A 25,070-nucleotide genomic window follows, 5' to 3' on the forward strand; every position below is an offset into this window, starting at 1 on the left:
GCTTCTATCATCATGGGAAAGTCAGACAAGTCTCTTCCTCTCTTGGGGGCAAAGGCCTCCATTGATCCTACTCTAGCTGCCCTGTTTGAGACAAGTGTGCGTAACACACACCTTCTGCTTCGCCAGTGTATCTTAAACTAACATGGCCCCATGGGGCATATTTAGGCTGGCCCAGTAAAAGCTCCTTCCGTCACAATCGCCGCTCCCGCTCCCCAATCAAGCAAGCGTACTGCCGAAAATGACGAGGATGAAGATGGCGAAGATGTGCTCTCCGAATTGGAAGACGAATCTCTGCCCGAGGACGAGGAGATGCAGGAAGCCCCGGAAGCATCGAGCGATGAGGGCAGCGAAAAGGCTGAGGTAGCCGCCGAGGCGCCCAGCCGCAAGCGCAAGAGGACCACTGCAGAAGATGTCGAAGACTCATACATGCGTCGCATCGCGAAGGAGCAGAAGAAGGAGGATGAGAAGAGACGGGAAGAGAAGGCGAAGCGACAGAAGACGGTAGAGGGTGAGCAAGGAGAGGATGCCGAAAAATCTGAGGAAGAAGATGAGGAGGAGGAGGAGGAGGAGGAGGAGGAGGAGGAGGAGGAGAGTTCTGAAGAGGAGGAGGAAAAGAAGGCCGTCCCGAAACACGAGAGCCAGACTGGTGATGCCGAGTCGAAGGAATTGGACAAGTCCAACCGGACCGTGTTCTTGGGCAATGTCTCGAGTGAGGCGATCAAGTCCAAGTCAGCTAAAAAGACCCTCCTCAAACACCTGGCATCTTTCCTCTCTACGCTTCCGGAGTCTACTGGACCTCACAAGGTGGAATCTATTCGCTTCCGCTCCACGGCATTTTCCAGTGGTGGCGGAGTCCCCAAGCGAGCCTCTTTTGCCAAGCAAGAAGTACTGGATGATACGACGCCGTGCACCAACGCATATGCCGTCTACAGCACTGTGCAAGCCGCGCGCAAGGCGCCCGCTGCGCTCAACGGTACCGTGATACTGGACCGGCATTTGCGTGTTGACAGTGTCGCGCATCCTGCCCCGATCGACCACAAACGGTGTGTTTTCGTTGGTAACCTGGACTTTGTCGACAACGAGGTCAAGCCCGACGATGAGCAGAAGAAGAAAAAGCGAGCCCCCGCAGATGTTGAAGAAGGTCTCTGGCGGACCTTCAACGCTCACACCGGTCGTTCGAATAAGGAGAAGCCCAAGAATGGAAATGTTGAATCAGTCCGTGTGGTTCGCGACAGCCTCACTCGTGTCGGCAAAGGATTTGCCTACGTTCAATTCTATGATCAAAACTGTGTCGAGGAGGCTCTTGTACTCAATGGAAAGCATTACCCGCCTATGCTTCCCCGCAAGCTCCGCGTGTCCCGGGCCAAGAAGATTCTGAAGAAGCGTTCAGACGGCGGTGGCCAGAAGAAGACGCTTGGTGAGGCAGACAAGACCTTGCAAGGTCGCGCCGGTAGACTCTTTGGCCGGGCCGGTGCAGCCAAGGTGAAGGCGGATGCGCAAAAGTCCATCTCGCAGAACTCCTTGGTGTTCGAAGGCCATCGGGCCACTGAAGGTTCGCACATTCGGGTCAAGACGAAGAGCCGTGGCTCCAAGGGCAAGCCGAACAACCGGAGCAGCAAGCGTGCTGCGGCCTACAAAGCCGCTGGTGGGTGGAAGAAGGGGAAGACCGATTAATGGACTGGGATGTGAGCTTGCTGGCGTTTTTTTTTTATCTGTATTCTATTTCACGGGTGTATTTTGCATGTCAAAAAGCCAATTGATACGAGACTTGTTAAGTAGATATCCATCTGTTGCATGCCAATTCATCGGTTGTGAACTGTCTGTATTGTGCCTGTTCTGCTGTACGCGATGTGTAACTTTGGCCCTTTCAGGAACACGCCCATGACGTCACCTATCGATTGCGCCGCCTTTCTCCTGGCGATATCAATCACTGCTATCGCCCTTCACATATGCAGCGCTCTTCTCTTATAAACCGGCATGTAACATATTCCTCTGAATGCTAGTCTTAGTCAAATCATTGATAGTCTTTTCGTTCCATATTTTAACCATCACGTGTGGTGCCTACTGTATCTCTCCTCCCCCTCTATCATTCTGCCCGGAAGGCGGGGTGAGATCGAAACGGTTACACTAAGTTGACCGACATCACTTGAGTCAGACTGGTGCCTGAGCCCAACCATTGAGATGAGCTTGTCTTGAGTGAGCAATTCTCTTCATTTTGTAGCTGTCTTATGTTGGCCCGTTGGCTAATTTCGTCAAGGCAACAATTAGATTCGATACCGAACTACGACCGTTTCTGAGTTTGTCGTTTCGCATGAGTCAACGTTAGGTTTGTGTCGGTGCAAACTTAAGGAGGCCTTTCAAGTAGCACGCAGGCTACAAATATAATGATGTTGCCTCTAGTTAATCGGCTTGCTATGAGGCGACGACCAAACCGGCCCCCTAACAACAACGATACAAGCACCCCACCAGACGAGGACAACAAGGACTCTTCCCCGGAAGTTGACACATATTATCCCAGTTGTTTCGATGTTTTGAAGGTTCGGTATCTGCTACAGCATATTTGGCAATGGACGAGGAACTCGCAAGAGTTGCTGCCAGCTGAAATTGTAGATATGATTGTGGACGCAGCCGAGTATTGGGCTTCTTCTGAGTCCGTCCTGGAAGGAGAGACTGTTATCAGGAAAGATCAGGATCAGACTATTCTAACGACGGTACCTCTGTGCTATGATGTGCAGGTAAGTTGGAAGTTTTGGCCTACTGTGGCATTTTGCATGCGTCTCACTCCAACCGGAGACTTTTTCATCGGGTTATTGCTGCTGACACCGTGTTCAAACCACTAGACCTTGAATACTCCGTCTCCAAAGCCTTTGCCCCATCGGACCACTCATCCATGCCGCCAGATCATCTTTACTATTGAATCTCACGATCAGGGATGGGGTGGCGGCCTAGGATCTCGCGGTCAATACGGGGGCTCTTATTCGTGGTTTGATACCGAAGTCATTCACTCAGCACATCAGAAGCGAGATGCAAATAATCAGCCTCCACCACAGGGTCCATTCCATTTTGGGCCCGACCATCCTAACTTGCTGCCAACGGCTCATAAGCTACAGTCGAATAAGACGGCCGTGCCAGGTTCGCAAAAGCATACTATTGTTTGGCACTACCAGGATGATATCGCTCCGGACTCGACTGAAGCGGAGGAAATAGAACGAACTCAGGGACGAGGACGAGCCACGCTGGATGGAAGCCAAGTCCGCAGTCTGGAGATTGGAGATGCGATTGCTGTCTGGGGTCGGGCACGGTTTGGAGGGTGGTCGAACCATGTGCAGCGAGTGTCAGTGCGGGTGTTTTGGGCGGTCTAATGCGGGGATCCTAAGTCAGCAGCATCTTTAGAGTGCACATGAGCTTAGAAACAAGTAAATCTTTGAATAGCAGTAAGCAGATATGTAGTTATGAACTAATTAGTTATCGATGGGGATTATTTACTAAGCAGCTGTAACTAACTATACATCCTTATCGGCTATCGATAGACTGGGTATACTATCTGGGTAGTATAGATGGTAGCCTGCCAAATCAGGCCGGAGAGAGCATCACCTCATTCCCCAAGGCGATCACGCAATTGCGCCAAGACCACCCAATCCCGTCATCTGCGCATTTGAATATAAGGTCGCTCTCTTCCTCCATCACCAGCAACGCTGGTTTTGTCTTCCCTCTTTGGACCAAACTGGAAGACACAGTCCCGTCAATTAACCAGACAGAAGCTCAATGTTGCTCCCTACTTGACGGTGACCTTCCCCCCGACTCCTCTACGCCTTGCGGCCCTCCTTCATTCCCAGCCAAGACGACAGAATGTGACTGCCGACGGAAAGCGGCCCAGGATGTTCCAGGAGCGAATCCGGGTGGGGCTGGCCACATTGGATTGCGCAACAACCGGTCAGTCGTGCGAGAAGCGGTGATACACTCAGTGTGACCAGTGAGCAGTGCGGTTATCACCGCCTGACCGGCCGTGGCGGAGGCATCATGCGTTATCTCGCCCGAGAGACTTTGTTTCTGCGCAGTTTTCCTGCGCCGTGACTCGAATTTGTAGCGGATTGACGGGCTGATCGGCTATCTTCCCATCTGCCTATCCTATCTAGGCCATCGGGGTACTCGGCTATCCCATTCTCAGCGGTCATTCATGGTGTTGTGTTCGTGGCTTCCCCTCTCCCGCCAAAACATGGCCTTGATTCTCGTTCGCCTGTTTCGCCGAGAATTACGCCGGCAATACGACCCAGCTCCCCTGGCGTTCTGACTCCCATCCCCATAAATGCCTCTCCCGCTCTTTTGAGATCACGCTTCGATTGTCACAACCACCCTTTTTCAGCCCTGTGAATTTGTGATATCCCGACTTTCTGCTATTATTTCCTCCACCCCATCTATATGAGCATTTTGAGGATGGCTCAACCCCAGAAATGTGCTGCTGTCGTTGTGGGAGCCGGCCCAGCCGGTCTGGCGGTTGTGGGAAATCTCCTGGAGAAGCAACTTGGAGGGAAGATTGCCTGGGTTGACCCGTTATTCCAAGGTGGCCGGATAAACCAGAGATACCGCGAGGTTCCTAGGTGAGCAAATCCTCGGTCTGGTCGTCAGAACGAGCTTCAGGGTGCCAGAAGAGGAACACTCCTGCTGACTGGTTCTGTTGGCTCAATCAGCAATACCAAGGTGTGCTATTTTCAGGCGTACGCTACGGCCGTTCAACCTTTCCGCACTGTAATCGAAAACACTCGTATCCCCAACCCATTCACGACGATGGCCAAACTCGACCAAAATAAAACCTGTCATTTGCATCATGCTATTGATGTGGTTCGTGCTCTTACCGATGGTATCACAAAGATGGAACGGGTTCTGCCGTGTCGAGGAGTTGTCACAGCTGCCAACCTGGCCGAGAAAGTCAGTTATAGAGCTCTAGGAGCCAATTAGCATCCCGCATAGCTAACATTTGACCGTCGACATAGACTGCTACCTGGACCGTTCGCATCCGGTTGCAGGACTCACAGGATGAAGTCGAGGTGCTGACGCCTCGACTCGTCGTGTGCACAGGGTCTTCCCCAACCGAGGTCTCTATATCTATTCCCGGGCACCACATCGAAAGGCTGGACCTGGATCTCGTACTGAAGCCCAGCGACCTGGTGTCGCATCTTCCCCGAGACAAGCCCTTGACCGTCGCTGTAGTAGGAGCGTCGCATAGCGCCATCCTAGCCCTCCTCAACCTGGTAGACTTGGCTCGCACATCCCATCCCGAGCTCCGTATCAAGTGGTTCACGCGGCATTCCCTGCGGTATGCCGAATTCATGGACGGCTGGATCCTCCGGGACAACACCGGACTCAAGGGGTCTGCTGCCGACTTTGCCCGTCAGCAACTGGAGGATGACAAGCTGCCACATTCCGAGGCTGGCCGGTTCATCACCAAGGTCTACTGCGGCGATAACCAGGAGCAAGCACAGTATGAGCGGCATCTGCCCTCGTGCTCGTACCTGGTACAGGCCGTCGGCTTCACGCGGGACCCGCTGCCAGAGCTGTCAATCAACGGCTCCTCATTGGAGCCCGAGTTCGACCCGGTTTCGGGAGGCTTCCGCGACTCCAACGGCCGCGTTGTCCGGGGTCTGTATGGGGCGGGCATCGCTTTCCCGGAGCGGGTGGTCGATCCGTATGGCAACGTCGAGCATGCGGTCGGCTTCTTCAAGTTTATGAACTTTGTGAAGCGGGTGTGTCCCCAGTGGGTGTCGTAGGGCTGTATCTTCAGCAGACTTGAGTATAGTGCATTGTCAGTGTCCCGCTGGTCGGGATATTATTTGAACAGATATAATAATCTTGCAGAAAGCTCCGATATACCTTCTTCTCTCTAACTACCATCCATCTCGTAATGCGTATAGCCATAGGCATGATGTAGTAACCAAGTTGAAATAGCATCAACAGACAATTGATTCCTGCGACAAACACAACAACCATCTCGGAGAACTGTGGCTATGAAACACTAAAATACGAGACTATATCCACTTTGTCTGATGTTGGATTTTAATCACGACACTAGTAGTTCCACCATCCACTACATAAGCATCCTGTATCCATCCATCACAGTGACTCACTCACTCACTCACCAGACTACATAAATACAGTCAACTACAACCACTCCCAACCACAATCAATAAATCAATCAATCATCCATCATATCCAATTCTACAACAAGAAAGCATAATTGAACCATCCAAAATGTCCCCCCCAAAACAAACCTCAACCCTCTACGCCACCACCCTCCCCATCCTCACCAGCATCCTCAAAACCCTCCTCCACCTCCTCCGCACCGCCGAACGCACCCACCCCAACCCATCCTCCCTACTTCTCAACTCCCGCCTCCATCCAACCATGTACCCCCTCACCGACCAAATCCGCCTCGTGACGTCCAACTCCGCCCGTCTCTACGCCCGTCTCACCAACCACCCTGAGGCAGAAACTCTCCCCACGACGCTGCTACCAGAGGGTAACCCGCAATCCTTCGCGGAGTGCTACGAGCGCATCGACAAAGTGCTGGAACTTCTGAAAGATGCGGATACCGATGTGGTGAATGCCAATGCCGAAACGGTCAAGCCTGCGCCCGCGGGACCCGGGGTCGAGATCGATGTGACGAATGCGACGTATGCGCATACCATGGTCCTACCGAATATTTACTTCCATTTGAATATTGCGTATGCGATTGTGAGGATGGAGGGCGTGGAGGTTGGGAAGAGGGATTTGTATGTTGGGTTTGGGGAGTTATGGGCATGAGTTTTGTTCTTATTTAGTGGTGTATGTATGATATTGGGGGTTTGGTTTAGTTAGGTGGTTGGGAATAGATATGGACATCTCCTCTCCTTCGCTTTATGGCGGTCGATTCATAGGAAGTAACAGTGTGCAAGTGCAGCTACGAGGTTCACTAGAATGTAGGTTTCAATAGACTCAAGGATGATATGCATACTACCATGATATCCTTGTAGTGATCCAAAAAGCAAAGGCATACCCTATCCATTCCCCTCAGTGCAACTCATAGACATCCTTGACCATCTTCTCAACGTCACCACCTCCAACCAGCGTTGGTTCATTGAATACATTGCAGAATTGGTTGTCTGCCTGCTGTACCTGGAGCCCATAGTCCTCTATGTATTTGATAAATAATCCCACTTCAGGGTGGTTATGCTGGAGTAGAATGGAGACTTTCCGCATGATGTGCAGGAAGACAGCCAGAGCAGCATTGTACTTGGTCGTGGTCTCAATGGGCGCAAAGTAATTATCCAGGCGTCTGAACTGATCAAGTGATGGGAGATGGCTACCCAGCTGGGCCACGGAAACTGAGTAAGGTGATGGAAGCTGTTCTACTAATAAGTCAGTATTGACTGCCATCTCCCATCCAGGGGTGAAAGGGAATGACTCACCGAGTGTGGCTCTGAGGCGTATATCAGCCTCTTCCGGCCCTTCCTCTCTGCGCAACGCTGCGTAATGCTCGGCTATCTGGTAAAGCAACCGCTTCCACACGTAGAGCTCAATCATGTGTGGAGCTATGGTCTCCATCTGACTGGCGATGCGGACAAAAACGACGGACCCCTCAATGGGGTAATGTAGGAAGCTTTCAAGCCGACTGGTGGTGTGATAATGAGGGAAAGCTGTTCTAAAAACTCTTTGTAACGTCAGTAATCTATGGTTGGCAGTCGGGGTCGATTCTGGGGCCGGTAAAAGACCAGCCTTCCAAGGCTCGCCAGGAAGTTGGCTTATTGCTCTGGAGCACCACTTAAGATACTCCATTAGGCTAGAGGCGATCTCCCTATTTTTAGATATGTCTTCCATCTTAAAGCAAACGGAAGAGAGAAAGACGTAGAGAATGATGCTCTCATGAAAGCGGCGTTCGTAAATTCGGTCAAGTGTTCGAACCCATTGCCGTCGGTTTGCCTCCTTGGTGAGAGAGACCAGCGGCAGTGCAGCATCAACTCGCTGACCATTGGGCAGTTCTCTAACCTGGAGCAGTATCCAAGCGCAAGCATCACACGCTGACAGAGGCAATATTATATCCGTCTCGGGGTAACTACCCAAGACCATTGGATAGCGGTGTTCGGCACAGCTATTGACCTGTGGAACATGGTGTGTGCCATTGTAGTCGCGTGGGGTTTGGAGGAGAAGACACTGTATCGCCTGATCAGTCCCACATATAGGGCACTGTTGGTAGTTCTGGGGAACTGCACATCCTGCAGCGACGTTTCTGCTGTCTCTATATCCTGGTAAAAATAGATATTCGCAGTCTATTGGTCCATCAGCTGGAGGCCTGGAAAGATTTGCAAGTGGGCTGATTCTCTGTTGAAACGAACGTGCGGTTCCCATATATTGCATATTTCCTGCATCTGGCGAACTCATTGGGGTTAGATCGCTTGGGGACATTGAAGACTGGCGTCGAGTTGATCCGCTTGATCTTCTCGAGACATCCTCAAAGGTCATCTTCAACCGATAAGAATGATCATGAGCTGCTCTGACATGCTGTTTAAAATTCTCCCAGTTCCTTTGATGCTGCTTACGGAGTTCTGACTTGATGAACTCTGCAGTTGAGGACTGATTTGACTTAAGAATTGCTTGCCACAGAGACTGTGGTCGTGATCCATCTCCGCCTAGAAAGGTCAGAAGGCTGAGGAGTACCCTTTTTGCTTCCCCACCTAAGTCTTCACGGGCCCCAAGCAGAATCTTATCCATCGAATCCATAGTCCGACGGGAATTCGAAATCCAACTTTGAATCTTGTCAATTTGACCCTGTGTCTTCGCGGCCAGGATGACGCGATCTAAAGCGGCGTAGTTCGATAGCAGGTGAAGTGTGTCAGTCTCAGATATCAAGCCAGTATAAATACTGTTCATGTCAAAATGGACTCCGTTTGGGAGTATGACGATATCCCGGGACATTTTGATGGGTCTAGGGACCTTGACTCTTTTGAGATCGTCGTATCTGATTGTCACCAGATCCGCCCATTCCGTCCTCTCCCCAAAGGGCACAAACTGCTTCTCTGCCGGGAGAATATTCGAGAAATTTCCCTTGGCTTGTAGCACGTACAATATGCCAGTTCTCACATCTGAGAAGAGAAAGATGCAATGTGGAGCCACTGCAAACACAGACATCCCAACTGAGATATTGCAGCGAAATGGTGAACTTTCCGGATATCCAAATAGAATTATCACGCAGGCTGTGCCCTGAATACCAGCGGCGGAGATAGCATGGGCAAACTTCTGAACTAGTGGCTCGGTGATTTGGCCGTCGGTCAAAAGAAACCATATGCTGGCGTCCTGAAGTTTTGATTTGCAAGCGGGGCTGTTCAACAAAGCCCCTGGATCGGTTCGGCCCCAGGAGCTGAGATTCTCGATGTCTGCTATTTTCATCGGTTGGAAGGCCGTGTGACACCAAGGAAGAATACTTGACCGTGACACCAAGTCCGGCGGCATAGAATCTCCACAGATTTCCCGAATAGCATCCTGCTCTTTCCGAAGCACAGGTCCCAACGTGCTTTGCGAGACATCTATCGCGAATGTAAGAGGAAGCTGCCCTAGAGCCAGCTCAGGTTCGTCCTGACTGTTGGGCGCCGATGCAGCAATCGTGGTGTTTCGCGGTCGCAAAGGCAGCTCAACTTGGTCCTGTGGAATGGATGCCGATGCAACCATGGTATTTCGCAGTCTCAGAGCCAACTCAGCTTGATCCTGACGATCAGGTGCCGGTGCAGACATGGTGGACTTGGGTTGGTAAACGACCTGGAGAATGGGTTGCGTCAGAAGACCAAGTTGGGAGTCGCCAGTCTTTTGTTAAATCCGAATCAGGTATGCTTGCTGACTCGATCGAGGAAGCAGTTTATTTGCCACCTATGCTAGGCTGTGATTCTGTTAATGAAGGTAGACAAGTTTTCACTCGTTGAGTCTCGGCACCAAGTCACTGAGGTTTAACGATTCAGCAAAGCGTGCACTCCGGAGTCATAGAAGACACTCTAGTGTCCTCGAAAACACCTCAGAATCGGTGATATCAAGTGCAACACCGTTGTTCTGAGTATTCAGGATGATGATTTTTGCAGTATATATGACCCTCTGCAGTCAACACATCTCCAGTGTCAAACAGAAGAAGATGAACAGGTTTTTATCAGCAGGCAGGGTGCGTGAGGCTACAGTAGGACAAACACTTCACCCCCGCTCCATTGGTGAAAAGCGGCTGATGCACAGACAGCTATGGTGCCAGAAATAGCATTCAGAGCTGAACAAATATATATAGACTGTGCGTTCCAAATTGTGGGATCCCACGTTGGTTTCTAGGCTAGGGCCATTGAACTAGTTCGTTCTCCTGTGGAAGATGTCCAGAATAAGGGAGACCATTATATGATATACATATGTATATATCTGATCGCTCCAAGCTCGGCCAAGATTTTTCTCAGAGCCTCTACAGTTTATGACAACTGAAGATATAAGTGGCATACATCTGGTCCGGGATTCTAGCATGACTCTTCACCTTGATATATCCTCTTTCGTTGGTCGAGCTTTTATCGGGAACGGAGAGAAGTCGGTTTGGTGACGTTGCAGTTCCACCACTTCCCATCAACATTAATATAATGACTGACCCAGAACAACTACTGGGACTATAATAACTGATGCGTATATTAAGTCCCGTATATTAGTTGTAATGTCATCATTGAAACGTATAGGTGGTTGTCAGTTGAGTGACACTCCAGCAACTGGAAGCCCACCCCCACCGGGGTACTTATAAAGAGAAATTTATCAGTAGAATTCACCAATCTACATCATTAGTATTTCTTACCTTCACCGCAATATTCAATATATATTCCACCCCAATCATTCACAGTACTCAACACACAGTAATCTAGCTATTTCTAACGATGTCCAAACCGGAGAACGATCTTGAACGATCTTGTCGATGTTATCAGGACTAATTTGGGTACCCAAGTTCTTGACCTTGACTATGGAAGGCCCTTTGCGCAAGCCAATTGCTCATACAGATGAGTACATAACCAAGGTTCACTTATCAAGGCAGCGCAAAATATATCCCAGGGAACACTCTAGTCGCTCGGATAACCAAAAATGGCGTGCCAAACAGCTTGACGATGGTAGTTGGTACTTCTGTAAAATGGTATACGGGAACATTGCTCACTGCTCCACGTACATCTTCGCAATTCCCAACAGAGTTGTCTCCCTGATCTAATGTATGCTCCTCTTTGATCATGAATGAGGCGTATCCAAACCATTGCATCAATCTTGATAATGGCAATACCGCCAATGGGGCTCACGTTCCCTGTTGGCCTTATGAAGGTACCTCTAACGACAGGTGGACTTTTTGACATGCAATAGAGCATTGCCAGACGTCTCCCTTCTTGATCAGATAGCTGAAATATACTCTTACGGGTGGGAGATGTTATAGAAATGAACGTTAAAGTCTGGAACTTGGTGGTGCTTGTAGTAACTACTGCATGATGATCGATCTGACCCCTTATATGGGGCAGTGTGCGACCTCGACTACCTGAGCTTCGTGACACCCTTCTCATCTTGAAGCAGGATAATCTCTAACAGATCGGAATTACCCATTGAGACCTGATTTAGATAGAAGCGGAGCTGGAGAATTCCTGTTCATGCGATTCTTCACTGGCAACTCACGGCTTGGGAATGCCTGCCAATATAGAGTCTGACTTGTGGTGACAGTGTCTTGTTCTATCACAGGTGCAGTAACCGTTTCTTACTATGGGGAGGGGGAAGTCAGATAGGTGCTACTGAGTTAAAATTATCTGTATTCACCAAAACTCTACAAGATGGACTCGACTGGGTCAACAATAATTCCACAATGGCAAAGTGGTCCCCTCCCAGCAGCCTATGAATAGTCGTATCCCCACATTGTAATTTCCCAATAGAAATACCCACTAGTCGTTCACTTCCGAACCAAACAAATAGACATCGACTCAATGATTTGAATGGGGCAAATCCATGCACTACGAGTACCCGACGCTAAGAAATACTGTCGCCTAATCTGGGGAATGGGAAAGCTTGTTTGAGGGCATTCGGGGATACAAAATAGGCACCCGTGATAACTCACTATACAATGCTATATGCATCGGGGTAAACTACTTCATCTTGGGAGTCTAAGTCCGAGAATATTATGCCCGTGCATCGGTCGAGTTCCCAACATGATGGGGCATCATGCTGCACTAACTGAATTGCAATATGCACCAGTGGCTAAGCGATGGCGTCTTTGCATTGGATTAGAAGTCATACTAACTGTTTATTAACTAATCAGTCACTGCACTTCTGCATTGATTAGTCATGTTTGCTGTCCCCTGCATTTGTTAAGTTAGTTAGTTAGTTACTCACCGTGCATTGGCCAACTGATATTCCAGACTTCTCTAACTTATTCATTCAGGACAATATGACTAAATTCTCAGCTCGCACTGCTCTCAAATCATACTCCGAGGAGCTGGAATATACGACAGAAAGAAATGCGGTGCCCATCAGTCGCTCGCAAACATTAATCTATTACATCGAAGGCAACAAATGGTGGATTAGAGTGACTCTACTAGGGCCGACCGCCAACCTCCCCCTCGCCAACGCTGGAGAGCAGCAAACCACCAAGCGTGAACGGCGCGAGTTCTTCCAGAGCTTTGTTCGACGAATAGATTACAAATGGCTTCCTCTCCTCCCGTACACCGTAACAGAGATCATCATAGGAGACGCAACAGCAACCGGTCCAGAAAGGGAACTCAAGCTCGACGATGCTTCTGGCACATTGCAAAATCCCACTACAGCTCTAAGATGCAACATCCAAGAAGACCTTCGCAGTGTCGCCTATCCTTCATGCGACGAATTCCCTTCCTTCCGACAAATCAACCACAAAGAATTGACAGGTGCTACTGAAATCACGGCCGGGGTATTCTGGGTCTACCACCGCAAAACGCGATACGTCCTCAAGATAGTGGACCGCCCTCTCTATCGACGTCACGATACCGAGGTCATTCGCAAGGAACTGGAGAACCTCAACTACTTTGCTGGAGTACCAAACATAGTGCAGGCAGCTGGAATTGCCGTATCTACAAACCCTTACAAGACTTTTGACTGGGATACCGGCTTACCACTAGTTGTGACGGGCATTCTACTAGAAGCATATCCCGGAGGGACACTACAGCAGGTCCTCTCCGACCACCGCATCACAGAATACCGCTGGAAGCAATGGTCCATCCAGATCGGAACCGCGCTGAACCGCTTCCACGAGGCAAAGAAAACTCACATGGACCTGGAACCGTCGAATATTGTTCTCGATGCCGACGGAAACGCAGTGCTCATCGACATCAGCGGCTTCACGCGTAAATGGTGTACATCCGAAGTTCGAAATACGATATCTCCGTGCGATCTTCCCTTTGAACATCGCCAACAGAACGATATCTGGGCGTACGGGAAACTTCTATCCGAGATCGCATCACAGATAAGCGATGATCCGTACGTAGAGACCTTGCGCCAAGTTGCGGACGGCTTGATGGAAAGAGATCATCAAAAACGCATGAGTATAGCGATGGCCATTGCACAGCTCCAAAGTGTGCTTAAATAGATAACGATAATCCCAAATCCAAGTTGACTACATTGAAGTGCCAACGGAAATTAAGATTCCCCCTATCCCCTCACGCCAACCCACCAATGATATTCCTCCCCGCACAAGTTAAATGAAAGTCTCCCGCCGATCAAGTCAATCCCAATATCGATTACATCCGTGCTTGTCGTTTTTCCCTGATTTTCTCTCGGACTGACTTTCTTCATCAATTCCAATGTCAGCTGCTGTAACTAACTACTGCAGTTTGCACATAATTCTGGCTTAGTGTCATTGCATAACATGCATACAATACAGCCCCTGCTCAGGTGACAGACAGATAGTCTCAAACAAACAAAGAATCTTTTTCCTCGAGACGAAGTCCCTAAATTACTACCTCCCCCAACCATCCTTACATCACCGTCTGTCTCAGGGGTAGAAAACAAAAAGAATCTATCTATAATAGGGCCAGCTATCAAAATACCCCATGGACACAACTGGTTCCTCGGGCAAGAACTGTCTCTTACCATGGAACTCACCCGAAACCAAAAATCAAGACAACCCTCACGTGCCTTGCAGGTCCCAAAAACCCAAACAAAACAAAGGCCCCCCGATTTATCCATCTGTGTGTCTGTCTGTCATCTTGGCAAAGAAGCAAATCCCAATCAATAAATATACTGCATACACCAACCAATATTTGATAATAATATCAGAATTAAACCTCGATATAATATCCATAAATAAACTACGTACAGTAAAAGGATTATTCATGTTTTCCATCATCAAGTGAAAAAGAAATAAATAAATAAAAATCGCCCAGTAACTTACAGTGTAATTAAATTACCCATCTCAAATCTTAAGAGTCAGTCAGTCAGTCAGCCTCTCTCCACACACCGAAGTTTTGCCCGTCCGTCGGTGGATGAATACTCGGGTGGACCCTTTATTTAACGGTTGGGTTTGATTACCGTGGAGCCAGCCAGCCAGCCAGCAGCCCTGTTTTTGCCTAATGGGTCTGTCTGGATCATCTTCGTTTTTTTCTTCGTGCCTTGTCATTTTACGTACGCTTAATTTTGTTGTTCTTGGTTTTATTTTCTTTAGTACCTCACCTTTCTGGGCCTTAATTTCGAAAGGGTTGAAGAGACGGAGTCTATAATATTCTAGATCTATCCCTATCATATAGTTAGATTATTTTGTTTCACTTTATCTGTTAGCCGGCATTGCTCGGCCCTACTTATGGGGTATTTGTTTATTAAATCATTCCATCTATCGAGGCTACGTACTTGTCGGATTCGTTTTCCTGGGTTCATTAATATATCGTCTTATAATCCTTCGAATTTTCCATTCCACTCTAGCATTACCCTGCATGTCCCCAACTTATCCCAGACGGTCTTCTGCAGTCTAGTGGGCCATGCAAGGTATGCCCATCTCCACCCCGTCAGAATCTTCACCGGGCTCATCATGCAGGTCCCGTGTACACACAGCTACGACGCATCGACCCCTTCGTCCAGGGGCGCTCCGAGTCATCTGTCTAACGCATGCATGATAGGCTAGTAGTCATTCATTACACAATCCATATCTACATACTCCGTAAAGTCCGATGTCCAACCCATTAGGTCCATCCATCCGGAGGCACAATAACAATGTCGTAGTAATAATTAACATACCCATTCCATCGCCAGGAGCGAAAAATGGCAGAGAAAGCCGGGATCTGTAACATCTTTTTCCGAGACACAAAGGATACTCTTCAGCAACGGGAAAGGTCCATGCAATCCTTGACAATCCAACAGGGCACGTGAAGAAGAAAGTTCAAAGAGGGCGTGAGAAGAGTAAAAAGGGGGATGCAAGAAGGCGTAAACAAAAGGTGCTCAAAAATCTATGTACCAGAAAGTAAAGAAAAAAGGTATCATCACCCGACCACGGAGTTGGCAGCCCTCAGGCGGGCAGAAGAATCAGAACGTCGTAGTTTTAGATGAGCGCAACAGCACCAAAGATAAGGGCCATCATGCCAATAGAGGCCTGGTTGGCCATACCAGCATTGGTGGACACCGTGGTGACGCTGGCAGTAGAAGCGCTGGAGCTCGCGGTGTTCGAAGAGCTGGACGAGGCAGTCTTGGAGGACGTCGCCGAAACGGTAGAGTTCGAGCCAGCCGTGGTGGTCGATGTGGAAGAGCTAGCGCTCGAGGTGGTAGTAGACAGAGTAGTGGCGCTCACGGTGGAGGTCTGGTCGGTGGAAGAACTAGTGCTGGAAGCAGAAGACGTGGTTGACGAGGCAGTGCTGGTGGTCACCGCTCCAGTAGCACCGGAAACCGAGAAGCGCGGGGTGTAGTTGACATCGTCCGTGTTATCATCATCGATGATCTCAACGGTGTAGTCCGAGCGGGCCGCAAGATCGGCAGAAGGAGTCCAAGAGTAGCTACCAGAGTTGTCGATGCTCCCTAAATGGTCTCGTCAGTACCTATCTCATCAAAATTTTCCACACCATATCCATAGCGGGAGCTTACCGGCAATAAGTTCGCCCGTGGTGGTGGTGAAGACAGCACCCCACTGGAGTCTCAGGGTGACGGTGCCATTAGTAGTCGGGTCCCAGGTGAGAGTAGTCGGGCTGCCCGCGGTGAAGGTGTAGCCACCCTCAGGGACGTTGAACGGGTTGTCGGAAGCGGCCGCGAGAGACGCAATGGCGCTGAGAGCAAGGTAGAAGACGGAACGCATATTGATGGATGTTGGTGAAGAAGTATATGTGAGTAGTAGAATGACTCGGTACAATAACGGGGAATGGATAGTATGCGATATACAAGCGTAAATACGCGATGCAAGTGTGGGTGGTACAGAAGTAAAAGAATGACTTCTAAGTGGGAGAGAGAGAGGAAGGATAGTCTCGACGGTCAAAAAGAGTGAACCGGGTGAGTCAGTAGATGCAGACGACGAAAGAACGAAGGACAGACGTCGAATGGGGAAATCGCACGAGGAAGGGAAGAAAGAAAGAAGAGAAAAGAGGAAGGAACGAACCACCGGGGAGGGGGGGAGGAGGATGTCTATGTATACTTACCAGTCATTGAGCATTGACTGGACTGGAGAAAAGTTACTAAGTAGATACTAGACTAGTCTACTCGCACACTACTGCCTACCTGGCTTAAGTTAGGTTACCTTCTTAGTACTAATTGCCCGACTCTGGCCCAGACGGCGAAAATCAAGTGGGAAAAAAAACACGAGAGGAGGAGGGGGGGGATCCATTGTCATTGCGGACAGACCGACGCAGGGCACAATGGATTGGATGACCCTGTGACTAGTGGACATCCGGACCTTCCTGTTCCTGGCCACACCAAGTCCAGCCTATGGTCTAGCGTACCGGGCGTACCTGCTGTATCGGACCTCCTCCACTTGCGCTAATCCCCCTTGGGCGTCACTAGTCGCTCAACTGCTTCTCTTCTGGCCTCATCTTCCGGTGGAAGTCCGGTTCGGATCCCCTCATTCTCGTCCATTTTGGGAGATTTCAGGCCCGACTCGGGTGTAGCGTCTTTCCAATGGTACTATTTTTCGCTCGCCCGACCGGGGGTTCGTCGGCAACAGTGGCTAAGTCTCACTAGATACATACTTAGACAGATGGCAAATTTTATATGACCTATCCGCGAGAGTCCGGACTTTGAATGACTTCCTTCTTAGCGACAAGCCAAGGAGACGCTTGGAAAAAAGTGTAAGTAAATATAGCCCTCGATACGATTGAGAGAGGCTTTATTGGCAGAAAAGGTGGTATCTGCTCAGGGGCGTTTTTCCCAATTCCTGCAGCAACAATTCAGGGCACGCGGACGATCATTGGGCAGAAATGAAATTAACCCTCGCCGACATGTTCCACTCCGCTCCAAAGTTTGTGGGAGCTGCTGATGCCCTCGTTCGGGACTAGCTCGAGGGCATCGTATTATTAGTACTGTCTGTCTGTCTGTCTGGAACCTTCTCTCTTGTTGGATGTATGATAGTATTTGTTTTCTGACGTGCTGCAACACAAGTTCTTCTCTGCTTGCTCTGAAATTGATGCAAGTATCATGAGAGAACATTGGCTATCCGACTGGACGGCTGTTAGTGTCCAACAGTCTATCTTATCAGGATGTGCGGAACTGACATGTGGATGCGGCCGATCACGATTATTAATTTGGCCTGCGGTAGTATCCAACTAAGCAGCTACCCGACTACTCCCATATATTATTCCATCTAACTAAAATACTTACTGTTCAATACAAATCTCAGAAGCGATTCAATGAACTGAGACATCACATCTCCAGGATCTAAGCCACCTACCACACTATCGAGATCCCTGTCCACAAACAGGGGTCCATAGTACTTGCTATACGAACCTCTTTATTCGCCCTTATCTCTTTCGCTTCCTCGGAGAGGTACTCCTTTAGGAGTATCCAGTTCTCTCGGCTCCTCTCCCAGTGACCCAAAGTTCACGCTTTCCTTATCCAGTAATTTAGACACAAAGCTTCTCATCCACTTCACCTCCCAATTCGTTAAGGATTATCCCTCCCCACCCCTCGAACCTCCCCTCCATCTACTTAGTCTATCGTTCTACTTAACTCCGACATCATTCTTCCCCCTGGACTACCTACACTACTCTCACTATGGGCTAGACTTTTCTTGCCTTCCTTGTGTTCTCTCCTTCGGAGACCGTCAGGCAGGCATTCTAATCCTGTATGGAGTTTCAAGACCCACGCCCTCGCTAGGCATCCATTCTGTCTAGACTATCATGGGAAATGAACTCCGTCCGAGCGTTTATGCCAGCATTCGAAGTCCTCACTTAGTGTACAGCGAGGAGCTAAAAATTATCTACGAGAGCACTAACAACTTGAGCTAACCCACAAGCGCAGCGCGAAGCGGGGAGGCGCCACCCATCCCACCCATCCATCCTTCCCATCTTCCTAACTTCCTACTATCTATAGTCGGCTCAAACCGAGGTTGCAGCCGCATCACCTTGTTAGTGAGCTCCGGTGGCCACTATGGTGCGATGGCAATTTTACGCTCTCGTCCGAAGTGCTTCTATACTCAATGGCCGAACTCTGATTTGTCTGGGCTCCATTTTGGACCAACGAGACTGAAATGAATCCCCACTATACAGCCTACAGGCACGAGTCACTAATGAAAATCTGGACTGTATCAAAGACACGAGACGTACTATAATGCGTTAGTCTAGCTATGTATATACAGCACACTATGATACGGCCTTCGACATGGTGCCACACTATATACTAGGCAGTCACGGGGGCAGCATCATTTTCCTGCCCCGAGATTGTGTCCTTGGGGGCTGCCTGCTGCGGAGCTTCCGTGCCTTCGGTCACCATTGTCGATTTGTTAGTGTCCTCTTGGGCTTTAGGCGCATCTAGGAATCCGTTTTCCCCGAGCCATGCAATTGCTTCCATGACCTTTCGGTCTTCTTCTCCCTTTTGGCGGTCCAGGAGCTAGTAATTGCACATGTTAGTCACGTTCTCAGGAGCATAAGCTTAGGGATGGCTAGACTCACCGCTTGTAGAAGCCCCTTTCGCCCCTTCGGCTCCGTTGGCTTCGCTTTCTTTCCTCGCTCAGGTGCCTCGTGCGAGAACCGACATCTATCTCCATTCCTGCAGCGACCGGTTCGAGCAAAGTGATGGCATGGCTTTTTCTTACTCTCGCGAGGGGGTGGCGGCACCCGCTCCGGTCCTTCTCGTCGAGTAGTCGCCTCCTCCGGCGCAGAGTCCGAGTCACTGTCGGATTCATCCGACGAGGAATCTGACCCACTGGATGATGTCCAATCGCTGCTATCGGAGTCATCTTGAGACGAGATGTTGGCCTCGTCCCCAGCTTCTTCGGGCTTCCCAGCGTCTATCTTGACATCTGTTGCAGACGTCGTGTCGCCGTTGGTGACTTCTGATCCTTCGACTGCAGCGGGCCCAGGCTTGACAGTCTTATCTTCCGAATCTGCATCTGCCCTGATCCCAGCTTCCGAAGCCGGTTGGACTTGTGCGGTGGCCGAACTTTCATCTACATTGGCATCAGTTGATTCCTTTTTCAGTGCCTCAGCCCTCAGTAGAGCCCTTTCAGCATCTGCCTCGGCTTTGGCCACCCGTTTCTCTTCCTTCATGAGCTTTCGCCGCAGTCTGTCCGCCTTCTCCTTCGCCTTCGCTGCAGCATCTATGGGATCGACCGGTTGGTCATTGGATTGCTTGTCGTGCGCTTTCTTATTCCGACCGTCCTTCTGCGCTCGTTTGGACTCTTGCTTTCGCTGATCCTTCTGCCGCTGTACTTCCTGGCGTGCTTTCTTCGCCTCTTCCATGGCCTTTTTCTTCTCTTCCACTTTCGCCTGCGTCGGATACCGCTTTCGCCGTTCCTCAATCCAGGCCGCGATTTCTTCCGGTGACTGCAATGTGGATGTCTTTCCGCGATATGTGACCTTGAGAGCTGCGGTGTCGGCAGCAGCAGCTCCTCCGGCTAATCTCGCTTCTTCATCCACATCGTCTTCATCCTCGCTCGACTCATGCTCTTCGATTCTCGGGGTCAATCCAAGCTGATTGTGCTTTCTCTTCTTCTTCTTTGGCTTCCGTGTGGCGTCAGCTGGTGGCGGGGGTTTGACAGGAAGAGGATTTCCGAAGCTGGGAACCGGAGGCGGTGCGGGAACTCGGGGTGCGACGGACTGGGGCTTCCCAAAGGCCGCATTATGATCGCGCTTGTTGGCATAGTGTGCTGTTCTATCCCCACTATGTGACTGAGCGTTGTAACCGTTGAAGTGTCCGCCGCGCTGAGCTCCGGCAAAGGAGCCTGCCGGTCCCGTTTGCTCAAACCCCCAGCGCATAGGTGGGGCAACCATCGGCGTCTGAACTGGCTGGTTGACCGGTTGCTGGGCAGGCATAACCGAAGGATACATAGACCCAGGTTGAGCAGTAGGCGAAGTGTAAGCTCCCCCATAGTTAGGCTGGCCTTGGTAAGGCGGCACCCGGGCTGCGGATTGCGCATAAGGCTGCGAAGGAGGGAAGGAGGAAGCATTCGGAGCCCGTTGGAAATTTTGCGATGGCGAAGGAGTGACTTGGGCTGCTGGGTTGGGGTGCGTGGCATACCCAGAGTAATTCATCTGAGCGTAGCCAGTAGACGGTGTAGCGGTAGGGTACGCGCGGTTATCTGGTGTCATAAAGTGACCTCCACGGGCGCCTCCCCGATTTCCATAGCCCCTCCCACGTCCTCTGAAGTGGCCGCCATGAGCATGACCACCTCGTTGACCATGATATCCCTGACCGCCATATTGCGAAGGGTAGTTGGCATTATGGTGACGGTATTGTTGCTGCTGCGGTTGCGGTTGTTGCGGTTGTTGTTGCTGAGAGGGAGGAGGGGGAGGGGGAGGAGGAAAAGAGAACCCCTGGGAGTTCATGGCGAGAAGATCTCAGACGATCTTCAGAGAGAAACAGCATGCACGCCATCCTCCCGACATTGCGAAGACTTGACGAGGTCGCAACTCAATAAAAGGCGGCCGGAGATTCAGTGACAGAGCCTCTTTGGTTGTTCCGTTCCGAGCAGAATCAGGAATCGCGTGCCGCTCACGTGGGGCCAACCTCACTGTCCAGGCAAAAATTTCATGGCAGATCCGCCGGCTGCCATTGGCTGGATGCCGGGGGTTCTCGCATTGAGCTGCTGCTGCTAAAAGTGATTTCCAATATAATAATTGTAAAATGGTTGCTGGATGGAGGACAATTGAACTAGCTTTCTAATATGGGATTGAGTCCCGACAACTTGAATACTTCCACCCGAATGCTTGCCTTGGAATAGAAAGAAAGAAAGAAAGAGAAGAATTTATTAGCTCCGTCGTCCTTATCTTTTTTCTTCTTCTTCCCCGCCGGCCCTTTGAGAGGCGCTACGTCAAGCGACTCGATTCACGATGTTCATTCTTGTTAGTGATCGACTACTACTTCCACTTCTATATGCACCCAGTGCATACCTATATTTGAGTATGTGCTGACCTGTATCTCACAGACTACGATCTCGGATCTGATCCAGATCTCCCCGGAGGATTTCTCCAAATATAGCGCTGTGGCTCTCGAGGATAACATCAACGAGAAGTATGCCAATAAAGTATGTACCAGCGCGTGATTCTCCTCTTATTATGTGCTTTATATTTAGCATGGTCTGCAAGCCATGCTTGTGAGTGAACATCGTTGACCTTGTTATGGTCAGGTCATTCAAAAAATCGGCCTATGCATTGGTTTCTATGACCTGCTAGAGTCTTCAGATGGTCTGATTGGCCATGGTACTGGACTTGTTAATGTAAATGGTATGTTACTTTCTCTATCTACGATGTTAGTCTTATGGTGTAGCAGAGAAACTGACCTAGTGACAGTCAAATTCCGTCTGATTGTCTTCCGCCCGTTCAAGGGCGAGATCATGCTTGGGAAGATCTCGAGTGCGACAGAACATGGCATTAAGGGTGAGCATTCAGTGTATTCCATGTATATGTCAAAATGTGATGCTGACACTCCCTAGTTGCCGTGGAATTCTTCAACGATATTCTCGTGCCTCCTGATCTACTCTTGGATGGCGCCAGATTGTGAGTGTACCACCTAATCCACTCTGCGATGCTCCAGCTTGCTAACAAATATCAGTGACTACGCGGATCAAGTCTGGATCTGGGAGAACGAAGATGGCTCCACGTTCTACTTTGATGTTGGTGAAGTTGTTCGATTCCGCGTTGAGATGGAAGAATGGCACGACCAGATCCCGAATGCGCCGGATCTAGGAGATGCCGCCGCCATCGAGCGGAAACCCCCATATTCGATTATAGTGAGTGACTTGCCTTACTCCAGATATATTATCTGTGTTGAAGACAATCTAATATCTTTATGATATAGGGATCCATGCAAATGGCTGGATTGGGTCCGATTTCATGGTGGTGATTGATGATTTGCTTTGTTTTGGAGAGGAAGAATACGAGAGCTTTCCGTGGATGGGATTGCATTGTACACTACACTACTACTTACATACAGTGGGTTCAAAAGAAAAGGAAAAAGTAAAGGGGGGAGAATTGGATATACCACGTTGGGATGGATGTTGCAGAGGGGAGAAGATCGATAATCCCATCGATAGACGAATAATGACATGATCTTGGCTTTATTAATTGTTCAGGTTGGCGCAATAATGATTCTTGATGTCGAAATGAAGGGATGGTATGAGCCCATCCCCAAGAACCATGGAACATTACTTCCCCTTGCAGCACCAAGCGACCTTGCAATCATGCCGAATGGGGGACACCGTTGCAGACGTTGAATGAATCAGGGCGTACGTAGATAGAGATAGGGATGCAAATGACACCTTACAATGCCAAAGCAGACACACTCCCAAATAGAAGTGGAACTAAACTAGGCTGTCAGCACGGAAGGGCGTCGGCGATGCGACGGTTAAAGGCGGCGATAAACTGGCGGGGTGGAGAAAAAGGAAAAAAGAAAGGGAAGAAAGATTCTGGAACTCGGCGCGGGTCCCTCTCGACCACTTCGTCCTATAGTTCTCCAGCATCCAGTCTGCGCAACGTAAAAGAAACCCGGCATCAGCCAGAAATTTTCAAGCAAACTTGCCCCCCTCTCTCTGTGCGCGGCTCGTCTCGTTTTCATTCCTGGGATTCTGCGTCTCACCGATCTATTTTTCTCTCTCGTTTCCTTGGCCCATTACAAATCGCAACCCTAGAAACCTTGAAGGGTTGGTTTGCTTATATTAGACCGCATTGCGTCTTGCAGGGACCCTGTGATTTCATCATCCACCTCTTGTCTTTAAGCATTCAACTGCTCTACAAGACCCAGTTACTCGCGCATTTAGACTATCAGCGACTTATTGTTCTGATTTACTCACTTTTACTTTTTTGACTTCTATTATTCCCCATTTCGTATATTCCATTCGTGACAATGGTTGCTCTCCCCACTCAGAACGGAGCGTCGACCCCTCAGGATCGCCGCTTCGGAACTTTGGCCGTCCACGCTGGTGCTCCCCATGATCCTACCACCGGCGCTGTCATTGCTCCTGTCAGTTCGCATTCTTCTCCGAACACTGCGTTCACTCCTACGGTGCACGCGCTAATCAGCTGGCTCATAGATCTCCCTCTCCACCACCTTTGCGCAGACCAGCGTCGGAAACCCCGTTGGTCTCTACGAATACACCCGCAGCTCCAACCCCAACCGGTTAGTCGGAACGGAAGCGCCATAGCTGAGATACATTGATTGCATGGATATTGACTGCTGGAATTTAGTGACAACTTCGAGCAGGCCATTGCTGCTCTTGAACACGCCAAATATGCCCTTGCCTTCTCCTCTGGCTCTGCCACCACTGCCGTCATCCTCCAGTCTCTCGCCGCGGGCTCTCACATCGTCTCCGTCTCCGATGTCTACGGTGGAACTCACCGTTACTTCACCAAGGTTGCCTCCGCCCATGGCGTCCAGGTGACTTTCTCGCCTTGCATTGAGCTCGACGTCGAGGAGCTCATCCGCCCCAACGAGACCAAGCTGGTCTGGATCGAAACCCCCTCCAACCCCACCCTCGGCCTGGTCGATATCGAGAAGATCGCTGCCGTCGCCCACAAGTACGGTATCCTGGTCGTCGTCGACAACACCTTCCTGAGCCCCTATGTTCAGAACCCTCTGGACCACGGTGCCGACATCGTCGTCCACTCCGTCACCAAGTACATCAACGGTCACTCTGTAAGCTCAACTCTTACACCCTCCTTCTATAGCAACGGGCATCTTGCTAACATGAATAATATCAGGATGTCCTGATGGGTGTCGCTGCCTTCAACTCCGATAGCCTGCAGGAGCGCCTCTCTTTCCTCCAGAACGCTATCGGCGCCGTCCCCTCCCCCTTCGACTGCTGGCTCGCCCACCGTGGTCTCAAGACCCTCCACCTGCGTGCGCGCGAGGCCACCACCAACGCCACCGCAGTCGCCAAGGCCCTCGAGGCTTCTCCCAACGTCATTGCCGTCAACTACCCCGGCATTGACTCTCACCCCAACCGTGCCATTGCCGTCAAGCAGCACCGCAACGGCATGGGCGGTGGTATGCTGAGCTTCCGTATCAAGGGCGGCCAGGAAGCCGCTCACCTCTTCTGCAAGTACACCAAGATCTTCACTCTGGCCGAGAGTCTGGGTGGTGTCGAGTCTCTTTGCGAGGTTCCTTCCAGCATGACCCACGCTGGTATCCCCAAGGACCAGCGCGAGGCTGCTGGTGTCTTCGATGACCTTGTCCGTATGTCCTGCGGTGTTGAGGACTCCGAGGACCTCTTGGCCGATGCTCTTCAGGCTCTTGAGAAGGCCGTGGCTGCGACCAAGGTCGAGAACGGATCTGCTTAAAGGATTCGTGGTGTTTCCTTTTGTTCGTTTCGTTATCTGCGTGTTTGGGACGATACATAGAGCGTTTCTACGATATATATAAATGTGAGACGATAGAGGGTCTTGCGTAGCAGTTCGCGGGCCCGGTCATGACACCAGACTTAT

The 25,070-nt window shown here is 50.2% G+C and overlaps 10 protein-coding genes across 10 annotated transcripts; 7 read left to right on the forward strand and 3 right to left on the reverse strand.

Annotated features, from left to right (window-relative positions):
• Positions 1-12: 12 nt before the first annotated feature.
• nop12 (rRNA-processing protein NOP12) lies at positions 13-1,674 on the forward strand (the record flags this gene model as incomplete). Its single annotated transcript, XM_035505104.1, has 2 exons — positions 13-96; positions 166-1,674. 2 exons carry the CDS (start codon positions 13-15, stop codon positions 1,672-1,674), a joined length of 1,593 nt encoding a protein of 530 aa, XP_035360997.1.
• Positions 1,675-2,414: 740 nt separating this feature from the next.
• AtWU_09999 (uncharacterized protein) lies at positions 2,415-3,362 on the forward strand (the record flags this gene model as incomplete). Its single annotated transcript, XM_035505105.1, has 2 exons — positions 2,415-2,735; positions 2,841-3,362. 2 exons carry the CDS (start codon positions 2,415-2,417, stop codon positions 3,360-3,362), a joined length of 843 nt encoding a protein of 280 aa, XP_035360998.1.
• Positions 3,363-4,434: 1,072 nt separating this feature from the next.
• AtWU_10000 (uncharacterized protein) lies at positions 4,435-5,765 on the forward strand (the record flags this gene model as incomplete). Its single annotated transcript, XM_035505106.1, has 3 exons — positions 4,435-4,598; positions 4,689-4,926; positions 4,992-5,765. The coding sequence occupies 3 exons, from the start codon at positions 4,435-4,437 to the stop codon at positions 5,763-5,765; spliced, it is 1,176 nt and encodes a 391-aa protein (XP_035360999.1).
• A 481-nt stretch (positions 5,766-6,246) lies between these two features.
• On the forward strand, positions 6,247-6,798 carry AtWU_10001 (DUF1993 domain-containing protein; the record flags this gene model as incomplete). The annotated part of the gene is made up of 1 exon (XM_035505107.1): positions 6,247-6,798. One exon carries the CDS (start codon positions 6,247-6,249, stop codon positions 6,796-6,798), a length of 552 nt encoding a protein of 183 aa, XP_035361000.1.
• A 246-nt stretch (positions 6,799-7,044) lies between these two features.
• Positions 7,045-9,759, reverse strand: AtWU_10002 (glucosidase II beta subunit-like family protein; the record flags this gene model as incomplete). Its single annotated transcript, XM_035505108.1, has 2 exons — positions 7,045-7,382; positions 7,443-9,759. 2 exons carry the CDS (start codon positions 9,757-9,759, stop codon positions 7,045-7,047), a joined length of 2,655 nt encoding a protein of 884 aa, XP_035361001.1.
• Positions 9,760-12,445: 2,686 nt separating this feature from the next.
• AtWU_10003 (kinase-like protein) lies at positions 12,446-13,618 on the forward strand (the record flags this gene model as incomplete). The annotated part of the gene is made up of 1 exon (XM_035505109.1): positions 12,446-13,618. The coding sequence occupies one exon, from the start codon at positions 12,446-12,448 to the stop codon at positions 13,616-13,618; it is 1,173 nt and encodes a 390-aa protein (XP_035361002.1).
• A 1,941-nt stretch (positions 13,619-15,559) lies between these two features.
• AtWU_10004 (GPI anchored serine-threonine rich family protein) lies at positions 15,560-16,303 on the reverse strand (the record flags this gene model as incomplete). The annotated part of the gene is made up of 2 exons (XM_035505110.1): positions 15,560-16,029; positions 16,096-16,303. 2 exons carry the CDS (start codon positions 16,301-16,303, stop codon positions 15,560-15,562), a joined length of 678 nt encoding a protein of 225 aa, XP_035361003.1.
• A 2,528-nt stretch (positions 16,304-18,831) lies between these two features.
• AtWU_10005 (CCCH zinc finger protein) lies at positions 18,832-20,978 on the reverse strand (the record flags this gene model as incomplete). The annotated part of the gene is made up of 2 exons (XM_035505111.1): positions 18,832-19,041; positions 19,104-20,978. The coding sequence occupies 2 exons, from the start codon at positions 20,976-20,978 to the stop codon at positions 18,832-18,834; spliced, it is 2,085 nt and encodes a 694-aa protein (XP_035361004.1).
• A 504-nt stretch (positions 20,979-21,482) lies between these two features.
• AtWU_10006 (DNA-directed RNA polymerase III subunit RPC25) lies at positions 21,483-22,494 on the forward strand (the record flags this gene model as incomplete). The annotated part of the gene is made up of 7 exons (XM_035505112.1): positions 21,483-21,494; positions 21,578-21,676; positions 21,779-21,875; positions 21,942-22,028; positions 22,085-22,148; positions 22,204-22,381; positions 22,450-22,494. The coding sequence occupies 7 exons, from the start codon at positions 21,483-21,485 to the stop codon at positions 22,492-22,494; spliced, it is 582 nt and encodes a 193-aa protein (XP_035361005.1).
• A 999-nt stretch (positions 22,495-23,493) lies between these two features.
• AtWU_10007 (cystathionine gamma-lyase CYS3) lies at positions 23,494-24,926 on the forward strand (the record flags this gene model as incomplete). Its single annotated transcript, XM_035505113.1, has 4 exons — positions 23,494-23,610; positions 23,681-23,766; positions 23,835-24,282; positions 24,348-24,926. The coding sequence occupies 4 exons, from the start codon at positions 23,494-23,496 to the stop codon at positions 24,924-24,926; spliced, it is 1,230 nt and encodes a 409-aa protein (XP_035361006.1).
• Between the last annotated feature and the right edge of the window lie 144 nt (positions 24,927-25,070).

This window comes from Aspergillus tubingensis (genome assembly GCF_013340325.1).
Source record: "Aspergillus tubingensis WU-2223L DNA, scaffold_11, whole genome shotgun sequence".
Classification (NCBI taxonomy): domain Eukaryota; kingdom Fungi; phylum Ascomycota; class Eurotiomycetes; order Eurotiales; family Aspergillaceae; genus Aspergillus; species Aspergillus tubingensis.